This window comes from Cyclospora cayetanensis, unplaced genomic scaffold (assembly GCF_002999335.1).
Source record: "Cyclospora cayetanensis isolate NF1_C8 unplaced genomic scaffold, CcayRef3 CcayRef3_contig_348, whole genome shotgun sequence".
Classification (NCBI taxonomy): domain Eukaryota; phylum Apicomplexa; class Conoidasida; order Eucoccidiorida; family Eimeriidae; genus Cyclospora; species Cyclospora cayetanensis.
In genome coordinates, this window is record NW_020312312.1 from 1 (window position 1) to 13,837 (window position 13,837).

The 13,837-nt window shown below is 47.9% G+C and overlaps 1 protein-coding gene across 1 annotated transcript; it reads left to right on the forward strand.

Annotated features, from left to right (window-relative positions):
• The first annotated feature begins 3,563 nt into the window (after positions 1-3,563).
• Positions 3,564-7,915, forward strand: LOC34623465. The gene is made up of 3 exons (XM_022736586.2): positions 3,564-3,627; positions 3,887-4,028; positions 5,245-7,915. The coding sequence occupies exons 1-3, from the start codon at positions 3,564-3,566 to the stop codon at positions 7,913-7,915; spliced, it is 2,877 nt and encodes a 958-aa protein (XP_022592526.2).
• Positions 7,916-13,837: the final 5,922 nt, after the last annotated feature.

A 13,837-nucleotide genomic window follows, 5' to 3' on the forward strand; every position in this document is an offset into this window, starting at 1 on the left:
TAGGGAGACGAATGATTTGTTGCAAAAAAGGCAAATTGCAGGAATCGACCAGAGCTTTGGGGCATAGCCCCGTGCTGGTGTCCAAGAAGCACGGAATCTGGCGCATGTGGGCTAGGTTTTTGCCCCTAACCAATATTAATTAGAAGCGCAGATACCCGACCCTCATCTGAGATTTATTGGAGAAGCTGTACGGATCAACAGGCTGCTCGGCGTTTGACTTGACGGACGGCTTCTCACAAATCCCCATCGGCGCCTCTGACAGGCATAAAACGGCCTTCCACGATCCCAGTCGTAAATTCTTGCGTTCGTGTGCGCATTAAATGCTAACATTCGAGCCGAACTGCAACGAAAAAATAATCTCTACTCCCATGAGCCTATCACGGAAGGGTGGATGGCTGCTTGCATGAAGGACGTCGCAATGAGGCAGAACGTTTGAGAGAGGACACTGGATCGGGCGATTCAGCTGGTGCAGAAGAATACGTGATATGTGAGCGCAGAGCAAGTATTCGTTCTTATGACAACAGTTGTGTTTCTGGGATTCCTTGTTTCGGCTGCAAGAGTTGAGCAGGATCTGGCAAAAAATTGACAAAAGCAAGGAGTGCCATAACCTTTGCGCGCCTATACAGCCGTTGATGAGTATTGGGTAATTGCGTGTAAAACCAAAGTGTTATTTGTGGATTCGCTGGGATCATTGCTCCCTTGAAGGACCTGCGCAATGAAGCGCTCCCAAAGGCACGGACAAGGAAGGCTGAAGCCGCAACAATGACGCTTATCGGTAACCTTACAACTCCTCCAGTACCTAGACAACTTAATCATAGGAATTATCTCATCCGTAGTGACTAGTGCTTGTGACGCACTAGTTGGTGCTATTTTCTCCTCAAAGGCTACTGGTTCTACACAGCCTCACACTATCGCTCTGCCTCACTGGTCCATCGAAACCGAGCAGCGCTATCCATTGCGGAAAATGGAAGTCATGCGGTGTACTGGAGAGTAGAGAACTATTAGCACTGATTGTGTGAGTGTCACTGTATTGTCCAGATCAACGATCAATATTTAGTGTACGTGGCAAAGGGCTTTCAGCCATTTGATAATCCTAGGGTTGCTCACTGGCTGGGCTCCTAAAGCACAACGTTGGGATAAATCGCACATAGCGTGCAGTCAGTGTGATCACTAGCGCGTTCTCCTAATGCCCTAGTCATTTACTTTTGTGCAATGCAACCGCTATTCGTTGTGACGTTTCACGGTTTCTGTCGACCCATAGCCAGTCTCATGCTTAAGACTCTCATTCTTCAGCTATTGCTGCCCAATTCCGCACTGACAGAAATAATGCAGCACCACGTTGACGTTGGCCTGCTGTGGTTAGAAAATTTGCACTCAAGTAGACAGTTCTTTAATCCTTCTGGTGGCATGTAATGCCTTTCGCAGCAGAGTAATTTGGACTGTCATGCCCAGACTATGGGCACGTAAAGCCGCACAATTGTCCCAAACTCCGCCGTTGCAAAGCCCTCCTACTTCTGGAAAGATCTGGACAGGTCTGGTTATGGGCCTTGTTGCTGGACTGCCAAAGGTCAATGATCAGTATGCATTTACATCGTTTTCGGCAGACTCAGCATGTACGCCCCTTGCATATGTTGCTTTAGCTATGTGACATTACGGCCAAGTGAGTCGCCCAATCATCTTAACCTGTGACCGCTAGCCCCACAGATTCTTCAAAGTAGTATTAGGGATACGGATCCGAAGTTCTTTAGTACTTTCTGGTGTGTCTTTATTATCCACCTACACATTTACAACAACATGACCGCAATGAATCATCCTGAGGCAGATGGGTAGAGAGTGTGCACCTAAGCACTCTTCTGCAATATTTGCTACTATGCGCGCACAAATCCTACCTTCTGGCTAGATTTATTCCATGTGTTGAGCGCGCTTATAATGCAACGGAACACTCATCTACCCATTGTCTCGCCATTAACTCTGGGCTCGAGCCTGGTGGTTCTCGGTTGCAACCTTCCCTAACAGGCGAGGGCTCAAGGTGACAGCTAATTTAGTGCACGTGGGAGTATGCACAGAGCTTAAGAGAGATGAGCGTGCAATTCTAGGCGGATCTCGGCTGTATGCTCTGAGTTCGGCAACTTGGCCCTCGTGAAACGGCAGGCTGTGCGAGGTGCATCTGAAGCGTGGGAAAGAAAGAGGCGTGCTAGAAACTGGATCACGTAGTGTTTTAAAGGCCCTAAAGCATGAAGTTATTAGCAATGCTCATCACAAATCTATTTCAGATATACGCAGGCATCTCACGGGTTGGCCCTAGCGGGTCACCCATACCGCAAAGCCAGCATGCTGCTGGGATGTATGACCCTATGCCTAACAGGTCTTGCCTAGGACTACCTAAACATATCCCCTAACCTCAACCGTTGCCTCGAGATCGTTTTGCTATGAAAAATTGTACCAGGCGCACTTTTCAAATAGCCTTGATTGACGTGCATGCAGATGCCTAGCAAGCAGCCCCAGGGATGGATTCTCACGGCTTTCTATTACATGCATTCAGCAGGTATTCCCAAGGCTTACTAAGTAGGACAAATGGACAGGCATCTGGAATTATTTGTATTGTAGCTGAGTACGACACCCGCACTAGATAAAGAAATCGATTGTAACTCGCCACCGAGTAAACAGGTGAAAACGCTTGCCGCCAGATTGGTAGGGATATTTGCCGTCCCCTTCAAGAATCAATGCTCTCACTGCCCTTCCATAATCTATCGATCTCCCTAGCTGTTAGACGCTTTAAAGAAGTATCAATATTAACTTACTAACCAAGCTCCAAGGCTCCTAACTTTTTCGTGGACCTTGCCGCGCATGTGGGAGACCTCCTTGGGGACAGAAGATCCCAAGAAAGCTGTAGAAACGCTTCTACGGCTATTGAGCTTCGATGGCAAACACAAGGGGTTTTTTGGACTGGGATGGCGCACGCAAATCTGAATAGTTGAGGGAGGGGCAGCTGGGGGCTTCGTTGCCAGGGGGAAGATTCGTCACACTTGTTTGGTTAAGAACCTTACTCACAGGGGGGATTACTCTTCGCTCATGGTAGCAGCCCTTCCACAACGCATCTGCTCTCTGACATATGCTGAATTTCCTTCGTTATAACTGCTTGTAAAGCTTCGGGTTGTTATATTCTAAGATGCCCACAACACTTTATGAGCAGGCATTCTCAGCAAAGTTGTCTCTGCATGTTGGCTAAAGCTTCTATTGGGGCTTCTAAAATTACCATGGTGCTTCTACTGGGTGCAATGGCATGCAGATATTGCTCTGTGAGGCGTGAAGGCGCTGCTGGCGTAGTGTGTACTTGGATTCCTTCTACACACACTACTATTCTTTTGCTTTCTGGTAGTACGAAGCTAACACGTTCAGCACTTCTATTACATTGAGCCATTGCCCAGCCATGGTCTTGTTGACTTGGTCTCGCACTTGCGGTTGGCTAGTGTGTGTATTTCCCGTCCCTTCTATTTCTCTGTACGGTTCCAGCTGTCTTCATCTTTTTCATTCGCACTGGTTTTCGCGTTTTCTGCTTGTCTATGGAATCGAGACCTGGCGAGAACTCTTCCCCTGTCCCACATGAACCTGGAGTTGACGCACAAGGCAGCCTTCTTTTCTCATTTGGTTCCTTGCTCTTCTTTGCCCCGATTTATTGCCGCCATAAGTTTTCGCCATAGGCAAGGGCTTCTCGTTTAAGAGGGAGAAAGATCTAGAGGGTTACGGCAAGCTTAGGCAGTTTCTCCAGCCCTCAACTAAATTATTAATAAACCAAGTAATTGGTTTGGTTGTTCGTGTATGTTACCGCTTGCAGAATAGTGCTACATTAATACTTAAAACGCTCTGTTATATGGGAGCGTGCTAGACGCTTTATGCAACTACTTGCGAAAGCTCTATTTATTGGGCACAGCTACGCACACCGTAGCTGGCCCACCCCTTTCCATGTGGGAGCCCGGAGAATTGGGAGCAGATGAGGGAGATAGATTTCGGAAACAATTAGTAGCCTAGTAAGTTTGCATTGAGCGGAGTTCAGGGGCTCGCTGGGGAGATCGCAGGCAGATATTACGTTAAATTCATTCATGCCTTAGTCAGCCTGCCCTTTCCTTCAGCAAACAGCCAAATCATATTATCAACTTTTGTGAACTTCTCAATCGAGTATAATCAGGGTAGCAGAAGGACTCAATGTATAGCATTGGCTCGTAACAAGCTTGGCCAGCTGGAACCTGTTTTTGTAGGTGCACATACATGTTGCTTTTAGTATTTGTCAGATGCCATCTAAAAAAGCCTGGCACATGTAATTAACCTGGATTAAGTATAGATAAAGTCACTTCGCACCCTACAATTTATAGAGCATCCCACCCATGGGTGCCACAGTTGATCAAATGCATTTCTGCGTGCCCTCTCGTTATTTCCAGTAGCTTAGCTGTGCTTGCTAGCTGTAAAAGTTTATGGGGTGCTTGGTTGAATAAAGCTAAGTATATCTCTTCTGGAGTCAGAAACAGGAGACGAGGCCTCCTTACAAGCCAGCTCCTCATTGTTCACAGTGGCCTGGATCGGGTTCAACGCTTGTGGGGCGCCACCCACCAGGCCGGGCTTTTCTTCCTCCAATCACGCCACAGGTTTTTCAAGCTGAAGTTCCCCTGTAGGTGGCTGTGACTGGCTTAAGCAAATCATTTCCTTTGTGTTAAGTAGTATAGTTACTGACTGCAGTGGCAATATATGCGTCAGTGAGAACTAATTAACGAAGTACCCCCTCCAAAGAAGTACCCCCTCGTCAAGCCTTCAGAGTCTTCTGGCGTTTCCTCCGTGTTGCATTAGTTTCTTTTACGGTCCGGGTGTTTGATGCTTATAGCTGGATTTTAAAAGATAAAACTGCTGGTATTTTCGACATACAGCTTGCTCCAAGAGGGAGACGGGGCCCCAATCGATCTGCGGGGCCCCTAGATCTCAATCCTAGCGACAGCATTTAAAAAACCATTCCTTACCTTTAATCAATAGAAGCAACAACCGAACGCTCAACTGAACTAGGAGTAGAAGCAGAAACAGAGATAGTCGCAGCAGCAGTCAAGTATGTAGCACACTGTTTTGTTCAAGTGAAGGCACGGGGCAGGAAAGATTGTGGCCAGCCATGGAATTCCCTTGCCACGGGATGTGGCTTACAAAGTGGAAGCAGCAGCTGCTGCTCACGCTGTTAACCTTTGCGGTACCGCCGTGCCACTGCAGCCACCATGATGGCGCTGTGATTTTATCTGAGGAATACGGCAACGAATTCACGGCTACGGTGACTGAGACTGAGGGCTTACAGCACACAAAGACTGGATCTATACAAAGGGCTGTTGGATCTGATGATTCTACGCTGCTCTCTTCTGAATACCATGGTGGTCTAGAGGGTCCTGGCTCCTCTGTTGAAGCAGTTGATCTTGAAGAAGTCCCCTCTGGTGTACCGGAGTTGGCTAGCGCGTGTGAGTCTGTTTGGGATACCGAGACATCACAGCAGGGGAAGGGTGGCCCTGGGTTTCCTAGGCTGCTGCATTTAGCAAGTGCTAATTTGCTTGTACTTGCGTTGCTGTATATTATTGTGGGCTTGAGGAGCCTTGCGGCAGCGGAAAGCCGGGACAAAGAAGAGAAAAAAGCCATTGAGAAAGAGAAGGCTGCTTTGCAAGCGGCCATAAGTCAGGAGGCTGCAAAGGCTGAGTTTACCAGGGCGGAAGTGAAATTGGGGCCTGATAACCGCGCGATTACCCAATCCATTGTGGAATATGCGCGTGAAATGGAGCCAAAGTTGGCTGCCAAGTACGCTAAAGCTATGGCGAACGCGCGAACAGCCAAAGAGATACTGGAGCGCGCAAAGAAGTCGCCGCAGGAAGCGGTTTCTGCGCAGGATGCCGCAATGGTTGAGCTCGAGTTGGCGGACCAGATGAAAGGTGTATCAGAAGAACAGTTGCCGGAGTTTCTGGAGAAGATAAGGCAAGAGGACATCCTTGCGAGTATGTGGCTGGAGTTGCTTGACAACTGTATTGGATTGGCTCGTGCGCAGACACCTGAGGAAGCGTCTAGAGCAAAGCAAAGTCATCTTGCCCATCTAGACGAATATCAGGGTAGGTACCAGGAGCTCATGGAAGAGCTGCCGGTGCAAAAAGCTTTATTAAAGCAGGAAATGATGTTAGATAAATCCCTGGATGAGGACATAGCAGGATTGGAGAAGCAGGTGGAGGAAGCCGAACAGAAGATAAGTGACCAAGAGTTAGCATTTGGCCCCGACCGCAAGACAGCAGACGAGTTGACTAAGGAAGCGATGGATAGGCTGAGGAATCAAAGGAAACTTACTGCAAAGCTACGAGAGGAAAGCGCTATGAACAGGGTCAGCTGGTATGCCCTTCAGCAGGCAGAGAACTCGCTGAAGGAGAATAAAAAACAGCTGGGAATATTACTGAGTTCAAAGTCCCTTATGCCCACTGACTATGAGAGCTTGGAACTCACTCCAGGTGCCCTACACCTTGAAGAGAAGCAGCTCCTAAAGGCTGAAAAGCATTTAAAGGCCCTTGAGGATGAGCGGGCTCTTTTGGTGGCCGAGCACGAGGCCCTGAAACTGAAGTGCGACGAGACTGTCAACAACAAGAACATTGCCGCCAAACTGCTAGAAATGGTTAAAATTCCCCAGGAAGAGCTACTAAGCCTCAAGGATGCATCAGAAGGTACTGGTGGGGAAGAGATGAAGCATCATGATGTACGGATGGAGGGAAAATTAGTAAATACGGCGGTGCGACGGGCTCTTGAGAAACTAGAGCAGTTTGAAACGAACAGAACGAAGCAAGAATCAGTAGATCGAAATCTTGTTGTCGCATCTAGCGCAGTGAAACGCTGGGGACGAGAGGTTGAAAAGCTCAAAGCCCACATGGAGCTGCGAATGAGAGACCCGATGGCATTTGGCACGGCTGCACAGGAAGAACTAACGCGCAGGATGGCCAAGAAGAAAGATGTGGCAATCAGTCTGCGGGACAGGTTTTCGGGCTTTAGCTCCTTCATTTTTGACCATCCAGATTCAAGTATAGCTCTTAGTTTGTGGACAAAAGATGTGGCGCCTTACGCAAATGCCTATGTTCTCAGCATACAGGAGTTTGTGCAGGACTTGTCCCGCCTCCGGCTGGCAGACGCATTCACTCAGGATTACTTGTGGAATAGGCAGCTAATTGAGGACTTGCAGTTGAAGCCTATCGAAGATCTCATGCGTGATGTGACAGCAGGCTCCGAAGGTGCACTGCAGAAGGAACGCGTAAGCTCCAGGCTGGAGTCTCTCAAGTCAGAGCTGAGTACTCTCGAGACCCAGGAGCAAGCTATCAAGCAGGAAATACAAGAGCTTCGCACTCAGCTCGAGCTAATGACGGACTCAGGTTTCTGGAACTCGAGCATGCCTCAGCTGATAACAGGTACTTCGACCTACATTGAGCGGCAGACAGCTATGCTCAATTTCCTTGGGCGCCGCAAGGAGTGGCTACAGGGTGTCACTGAAGGCGATGTGCAACAGGAAGTGCAGCAATGTTTCATGGATGCAGTAAGGGTATCAGGAGAACGGCTCACGCGGTACGGACCAGACCCAAGCATTCTCGATGCCCTGCACAATGCGCACAAAACCGCTATTGGCGATGTTGCTGCTAACCTCAAAAAGATTATGGCAGATCATAGGGTAGATGAGGAGACATTAGCTCCTGCATATAACAAAAGTCGGTTTCCAACTCATAAACGAAGTGAAGACATTTCTGACCAACCGGGATTTCCGGCTAGAGGTCCCACCGAGTTCGGCGGGGAGGTGCATGATAAGCTGCCCGAACCAGTGTCCAGATTGAATTTTGATGATGGTTTTACGGGAGAAACATACGTCTCAGAAATACAGTGACGGAAGAACCCTTCGAAAAAATCCGATGGGAAATAAGGCGCAAGTCGGCGGCTCATCAAGAGGTGGAAAGCTCATGGTAGCGAAGCCGCAAATGTCGTTGCCTCCAGGAGCTGCCTTGTTCCCCAGAAAAAGTATATTCTAAGCGCCCCTAATTTCCTTGCTATATTCCGTGCTTAACCTGGTGGTGGTGGCACAGACGTTTTCGTAGGCAGCAACGACTTGCATGGCGTATTTTTCTATTCCACACTCATGTGTCTGGATGCCTCACACTTGTCATACACCTTGTTTAACATGTGAGCTTTGCCATTTTTCCCTTTTTCGTTTCAATTTCACTTTGAATTCATGCTATCAAGGGTCTGTGTACCGTTATCAGCATTCCTACATCACTCGGCGTCTGTCCGCCTATTTTTAGGTGCTGCACTTCGGAGCTTCGGGCGAACTACATTTCGCTACAGTTCATCTGCCTCCTTTGACCATACTCTGCCTGATCCTTTTGTATTGGCGGGTTGGGGTTCCCCATATGATCCTTGGGGTGTCTTGTGCTTCAGAAGGAGCTAGCATGTCCGCTCTAAATGCCTCAGCCCTTCAGCCAAATTGTGGTCGCGTGCAGCAGAAAATGCGCCTTACACACGACTTCCCATTTTTTCGCGTCGGCAGAATCCTGCCACTGGAAGGCACTGTAGAGCTTTAAAGTGACTTCTTGCGTCCCTACCTAGGGTTCAGGGCAGCAATTACAACAGAGGCAGATGCTGGAAAGCTGCATTTCGACATTATCTGTATCAAGCAGCAATTAAATACCCTTGTCGTGGAGTTGGAGTTTTCCTGCACTTCGCTATTGTAGACAAAAGTAAAACAATTTTTAACGACTGTATTCTCGTAACACGCCATCACTGCAGCATCCGTCATCAATCCTAAAACTCGATGCTCTGGCGTCCTGTGTTGTAAACTATGAGCTCGCCAGGCGCGCAGGAAGTGTAGTTGACAAAACAATGCTGCTACAGGGACGCTTCGTTCTTTAGACAGATTAAGTAAGGCCTACGGCTCAGTCGCTCTGGGGAAACAGATTAAATGGAGGCATAGGCAGGAGGGAAGGGGAAACCGTCAGATGCTCAACGTCTCCGGTGGTAAGTCATGGGAAGCTTATGGAACAGCACGTTAGTAGATAGATACTTAGTTGCAGATAGGTCCCTCCTTTATTGGCCCAGATTCCCCAATGAAGGTAAAGGGTAAAGAAGGCCCCTTCACCTAGGGCCCTATTTGCTCTAATTTGTAAACTTTACTGCAAGCTACGCAGCTTACCTTGCTCTAGAGACGTTTTCACTCTTTCTTCAATTGCAGAAAGGAGCCCCGCGGGGCTCTGGGACTACGCGTTCCAGAAATAAGCAGATCTACAGGAATAGGCTACGGTTTTGCATAATGTTATGTTCGATTTACTGATATCTATTTTGGTGTGCTTTGTGAAAATCGGTACTATGATATTGTATTGTTAGCATTACTAGGCAATTGCACCAAGCAGCTTATTCATCAAAATGAAGGCCAGCAATAAGGCACTGGTATACGCAGTGCCCAACGATAAGATTTCTTGGGGCTTTTTTGTGTATATGTATGCGGGTGGGGGAAGGCGCTGGGGTGAACGACTCCTCACAATCCCCGGCTTTTGCAGGGCATCTCCCACATAGGACGGACAGACCCTTGAAACGGTCTTCGTAAAATAAGTGAGTGCAGTGCATGTGTTTTGCATGACAGAAACTGGTTTGTGCTTGTTTAATCTCATTAAGAAGCGAAGCATACAAATGATCCGGCGCATGAGGAGCTCGGGAGATTTCAGATTGGCGCACTAAGGAGACCAAAACGAGTCCTCCACATGCCAGTAGAGAGAAATAAAGAGGCACCAGCGGAAAACCAGAAAGCATAGCAAAGCGGGCCAAGCCGAAGGCTCGTAAATGATCGGGACACCGCGAAGGGACGAAGGAAGTGGGAACATCCGTAGCCTCCCACAAAAACCTAAGAAACTCCACCAATCAGCCTTTCAGCAGGCTATACCTCATCACGCGAAAAGGCTTTCTTTGTAGACGGACTCTGCAATCGTGCATCTTCCTGCTTCCCCCGCAGTCGAAGGCGCATTAAAGGCACTTATGCTTTGAAAACTATGGGCTGCATGTATGCTTAGTCTTGTAGGGCTCAGAGCCTTTAAACGGATATTAGCTCAGGTGCATGCCCGTCAATGCTAGCTCATCTTAGAGGAGCTGGCATGGCTAGAATAGTTGTGGGGAAGAACATGAGGTGAAGTGGCACTGCGGCCGCGCTTCCAGCTGCTTTCTGCGTAGCTTAAGCCGCTATAAGTACCAACCCCTAAGGATCTAGGAGTCCTGCAATTACTTATTTTACAGGAATAGTAGCTTCTACTACAACCTTAGTCTAGATGGACAACTGCGTGCAGCATGTGCAAATAAGGATTTGAGGTGCCTAGATTAGTTGTGGGGAGGAATATTATTTCAGACTAATTTTACAATTGCCTGCTATTCCCCCATAGTCAAGCTTAACACAGCCTTGGCCTAACTCATGGGGTGGGTTGGAGAAAGCGCAGTAACATACTTTTTAGCTAGCTGCATGTGATTGAAGTGGCACTGGCATCGACTGGCCCAACCGGAAGGCTATTACCCTAGGGGTGGGACTAGGTCTGCACGCAGCAGGGCACGCAGAGACTGGTTTTGTCGGCCAAACAGTGTTCAAGTGTTGGTTCTGCATAGAATTGACCGAACCGCAGACCATTCCACCGCTTTTAGCAAGGACGACATTTCCTATTGGATTCGAACTGGCGGATGTGCTGCTGCCTGCTGGTGCTGGATTATACACTTGGTGCAGCTTCAGCTGCAAAATGCGCGGCCAGCAGTGTTCGTAATGCACTTTCTCTTCTTATTAGAGCAAACGCGGTCCTAGAGAGACTTTCGGATGCTGAGCTTCAGTATTAGGTGACAAAATATGCTAAGTTAGTATTTGATAGTTAAACGCGTGACACGCATAAATTTAAAGCCTCTTTCGGTGTCTTGCTAATACAATTCACATGTTAACTTTTGAGTATTTTACTAAGGCTGAGGAAGCTCTTTAACATGTCGAGCCAGATGTACAAGCCACTGGATCAATGTATGCGTGGGAGCTTGTGCTTGAAGACATGTGGGGAGAGTGTCCTCGCAAGCCTCAAGCTTTTGCAGCGCACCAGATTCTGTGGAATCCTATGCCCCAGGCTAGTCTCTTTCTCAGTAAGCTTTGAGGAGAGCTGGAACACCTTTCCATGTGGAGATTAGTGGCTTGTATTCCCTTTGGCTGTTCGTGGGTTAGGCAGGCACCGAGTTAGGATCCAGGATACCCTCACAGATGCGCCACTAGCCGGCTGCGGAAACCAGGGAGAGGACCCAACACGCGGAGGGATTGCCGAAAGGTAATCAGCAGTGGTCCAACATGCCAAACACTTTAAAGGCCAAAGGCGAAAGTGTTATCAGTATTGGCTAAGAATTACGGGATTAGGTCAGTGGGAACGAGCATGTTGGCTTACTCCTGAAGTGGCACTTGCATCTGTCATCCCTTTAAAGTGCCATGCCCTGATTTTCGAGAATTCGGATTCAGCAAAAGATGCCAAGCAATAGCTACTCAGGAGAAAGTTGTTGCTGCAGGCCCGTGACGGCTGATGACCTGTTGTTCGCATGATCAGAATGTATTGAAAGCAGAAATTTCAGCTAGTGGTGAGGCTTAACAAAGTATCTCAGAGCTTCCTATACCATACGAGTCCGATTTTTCTATCAAATGTGACTGCAGGTAAACTCCTTACATTATGATGGAAGACGAAAGCAACGGACAAGAATCCTCACTTAACGAGCAGATGCCAGCTGTTCCTTCATACGACTCTACGGGTGTGGAGCGAGTGCATGTGAGACGCTTGGTAATTTCCAGGGTCCATCAGATAGCCCTACATGTATAAATGGAGAACTGTCTCGGACTATGCAAATTATAGAGGAAACACCAAGATATCATAAAGGATTAGACCACGGGAAGACGGTGGACTACCATTTCAAGGTTGAAGCAGTGATACAAGTCATGGAAACAGCTCTCAGAAAAGCCATATTCGTCATGCTCAGAAACGCTGCCTGAATGAGCAAGCGAATTTGGTGTGGGAGGGCTTTTGTCGTGTGACGAAGGGACCTGATATATGCTGTTTTCACAGTTGGACAGCTCAGGCTTGAATCTGGCCGACGAAGCTGCTGGACGGATGTTTATAGGTAGGCAGATAAGGTGTATTTATGATTGCGTCAAGAAAACATTATTCGGGTGAGCCAGAGCGAGACTCCCACAGGCAGCATATGAGAAGGGGCTCACTGCAAATCTATATCTCCAGACCAACAAAATAGCCCGCCGTAACCGCTGCGGAATGATATGCATCCAACACTTCATCCCCCCACAGAAGTTTTTGGCGGTGCTCAACCACGGCAAACACTCATAGATAAGCCCTTGTAGATGCTTCTGTTGCGTGTGCAAGAAGCTGCAAGCCACGCGACGCATTGCCTGCACAGGCTAGCCGCAATCTTTGAGTAGGCCCAACAGTAGTAGGCGTTTACACAAAGAAAAACTTGAGTATACACACTCTACAAAGTGGCTTATGCCATATGGATCAGTACGAACGTTCACGGGAATATGAGGACCAGGCAAGGCTGTGGGATTCGCACACGTTCTGACAGAAAAATTCCGCCACACTATGCAACAGCCAAATATGGAGCGATACTGTAAGTTGATCTACTACAATTACCAGTGAATTAAGTGCTGGGGCCCAAAGCGTGACAAAGGCTTTCAGACTCTGCATGGTCCCACAACTATACTAAGCATCTGCACCTACCAAACTCCAACAGCAAGAGCAACAGTGTCCATCGCTTGAAAGCCCGCAACGATAGCTGGTTATGCATGCAGCTATGGTCTGTGATATTGTGCTAAACGTCAAGTTCCATCGCGCGATGAAGTACGGCACGGCCAAGGAGTAGCGGTTGCACTCTCCAAATTGGTCGTAAGCAACGATGTTCTTTCTCATCACCCTACTCACTTAGAGTTAAACAGAGAGTTTGGGATATTTGTGCATTTTCCTGAGAGTGTTTTTTATGCTGGACTACTATTAGTGTGCATCCGGATTCCTTTTTTTTGTATGCTTGTTGAAGAACCTCGCTAAACCCTCTTAGGATCTGGCGAGCTACTGTAGCTCCCAATTTGCTCCTAGCTTGTCCTTAAGATATGGGAAAGCATGCAAATCAAGTGTTACCTTAGCATATAATTTACTTCGAAATGGAAAATGAAAGAACATTCTGCTGGGTCCTTGAGCCTTACAGACTCCGTGACGCTTTAAAACATGCGGGGCTTGTAGGGAGGCGATTGCAAAAAGCTATTGTCCTACAAAGCCCCACGTATTTATTGCTTTCAATACTAAGTATCATACGCTCCCTAGGTTGAGAAAAGTGTGTACCCTCATTCCATAAGAACATTTCTGCCACAGGTAGAGCCATATCACTGACTGATTCATTTATGCAGAGGGATCAGCTCGACAACAAGCTGTGGCATAAATGAGGCAGCAGAAGCAGAGCAGATGTAGCAGCAACATTAGATACACGACCAGTTGCTTGCAGAATTCACAAAGTCGGAGAACAGCTGCCTTATTAGTGTTTTTTCTACCCGCCTACCCAAAGCATCACTTCAGATGTTTGCAGAAGAGGCAACAACTAAGCGACTTAACAACCAACCGGCGAGGGTCTCGCAAAAGGTTGACTGATTAAGGCTTCGAAGCAAATGGCAATAGTCCCTGTATCTTTGATGAGAAAGAAGAGCCAAGTGCTGATTTAGCACTCACGGACGTCGGGGCTGTGCCAGCTAGTCTAGCCTACAGTTCAA

What these genes read in the sequence shown, in the direction of transcription:
- LOC34623465 (XM_022736586.2), top strand. Translation starts at nt 3,564, where the DNA reads ATGGAATCGAGACCTGGCGAGAACTCTTCCCCTGTCCCACATGAACCT. An exon ending in ACCTGGAGTTGACGCACAAG is followed by an intron (nt 3,628 to 3,886) that starts GCAGCCTTCTTT and finishes GGAGCGTGCTAG; the next exon opens with ACGCTTTATGCAACTACTTG. An exon ending in CGGAAACAATTAGTAGCCTA is followed by an intron (nt 4,029 to 5,244) that starts GTAAGTTTGCAT and finishes GTGCCACTGCAG; the next exon opens with CCACCATGATGGCGCTGTGA.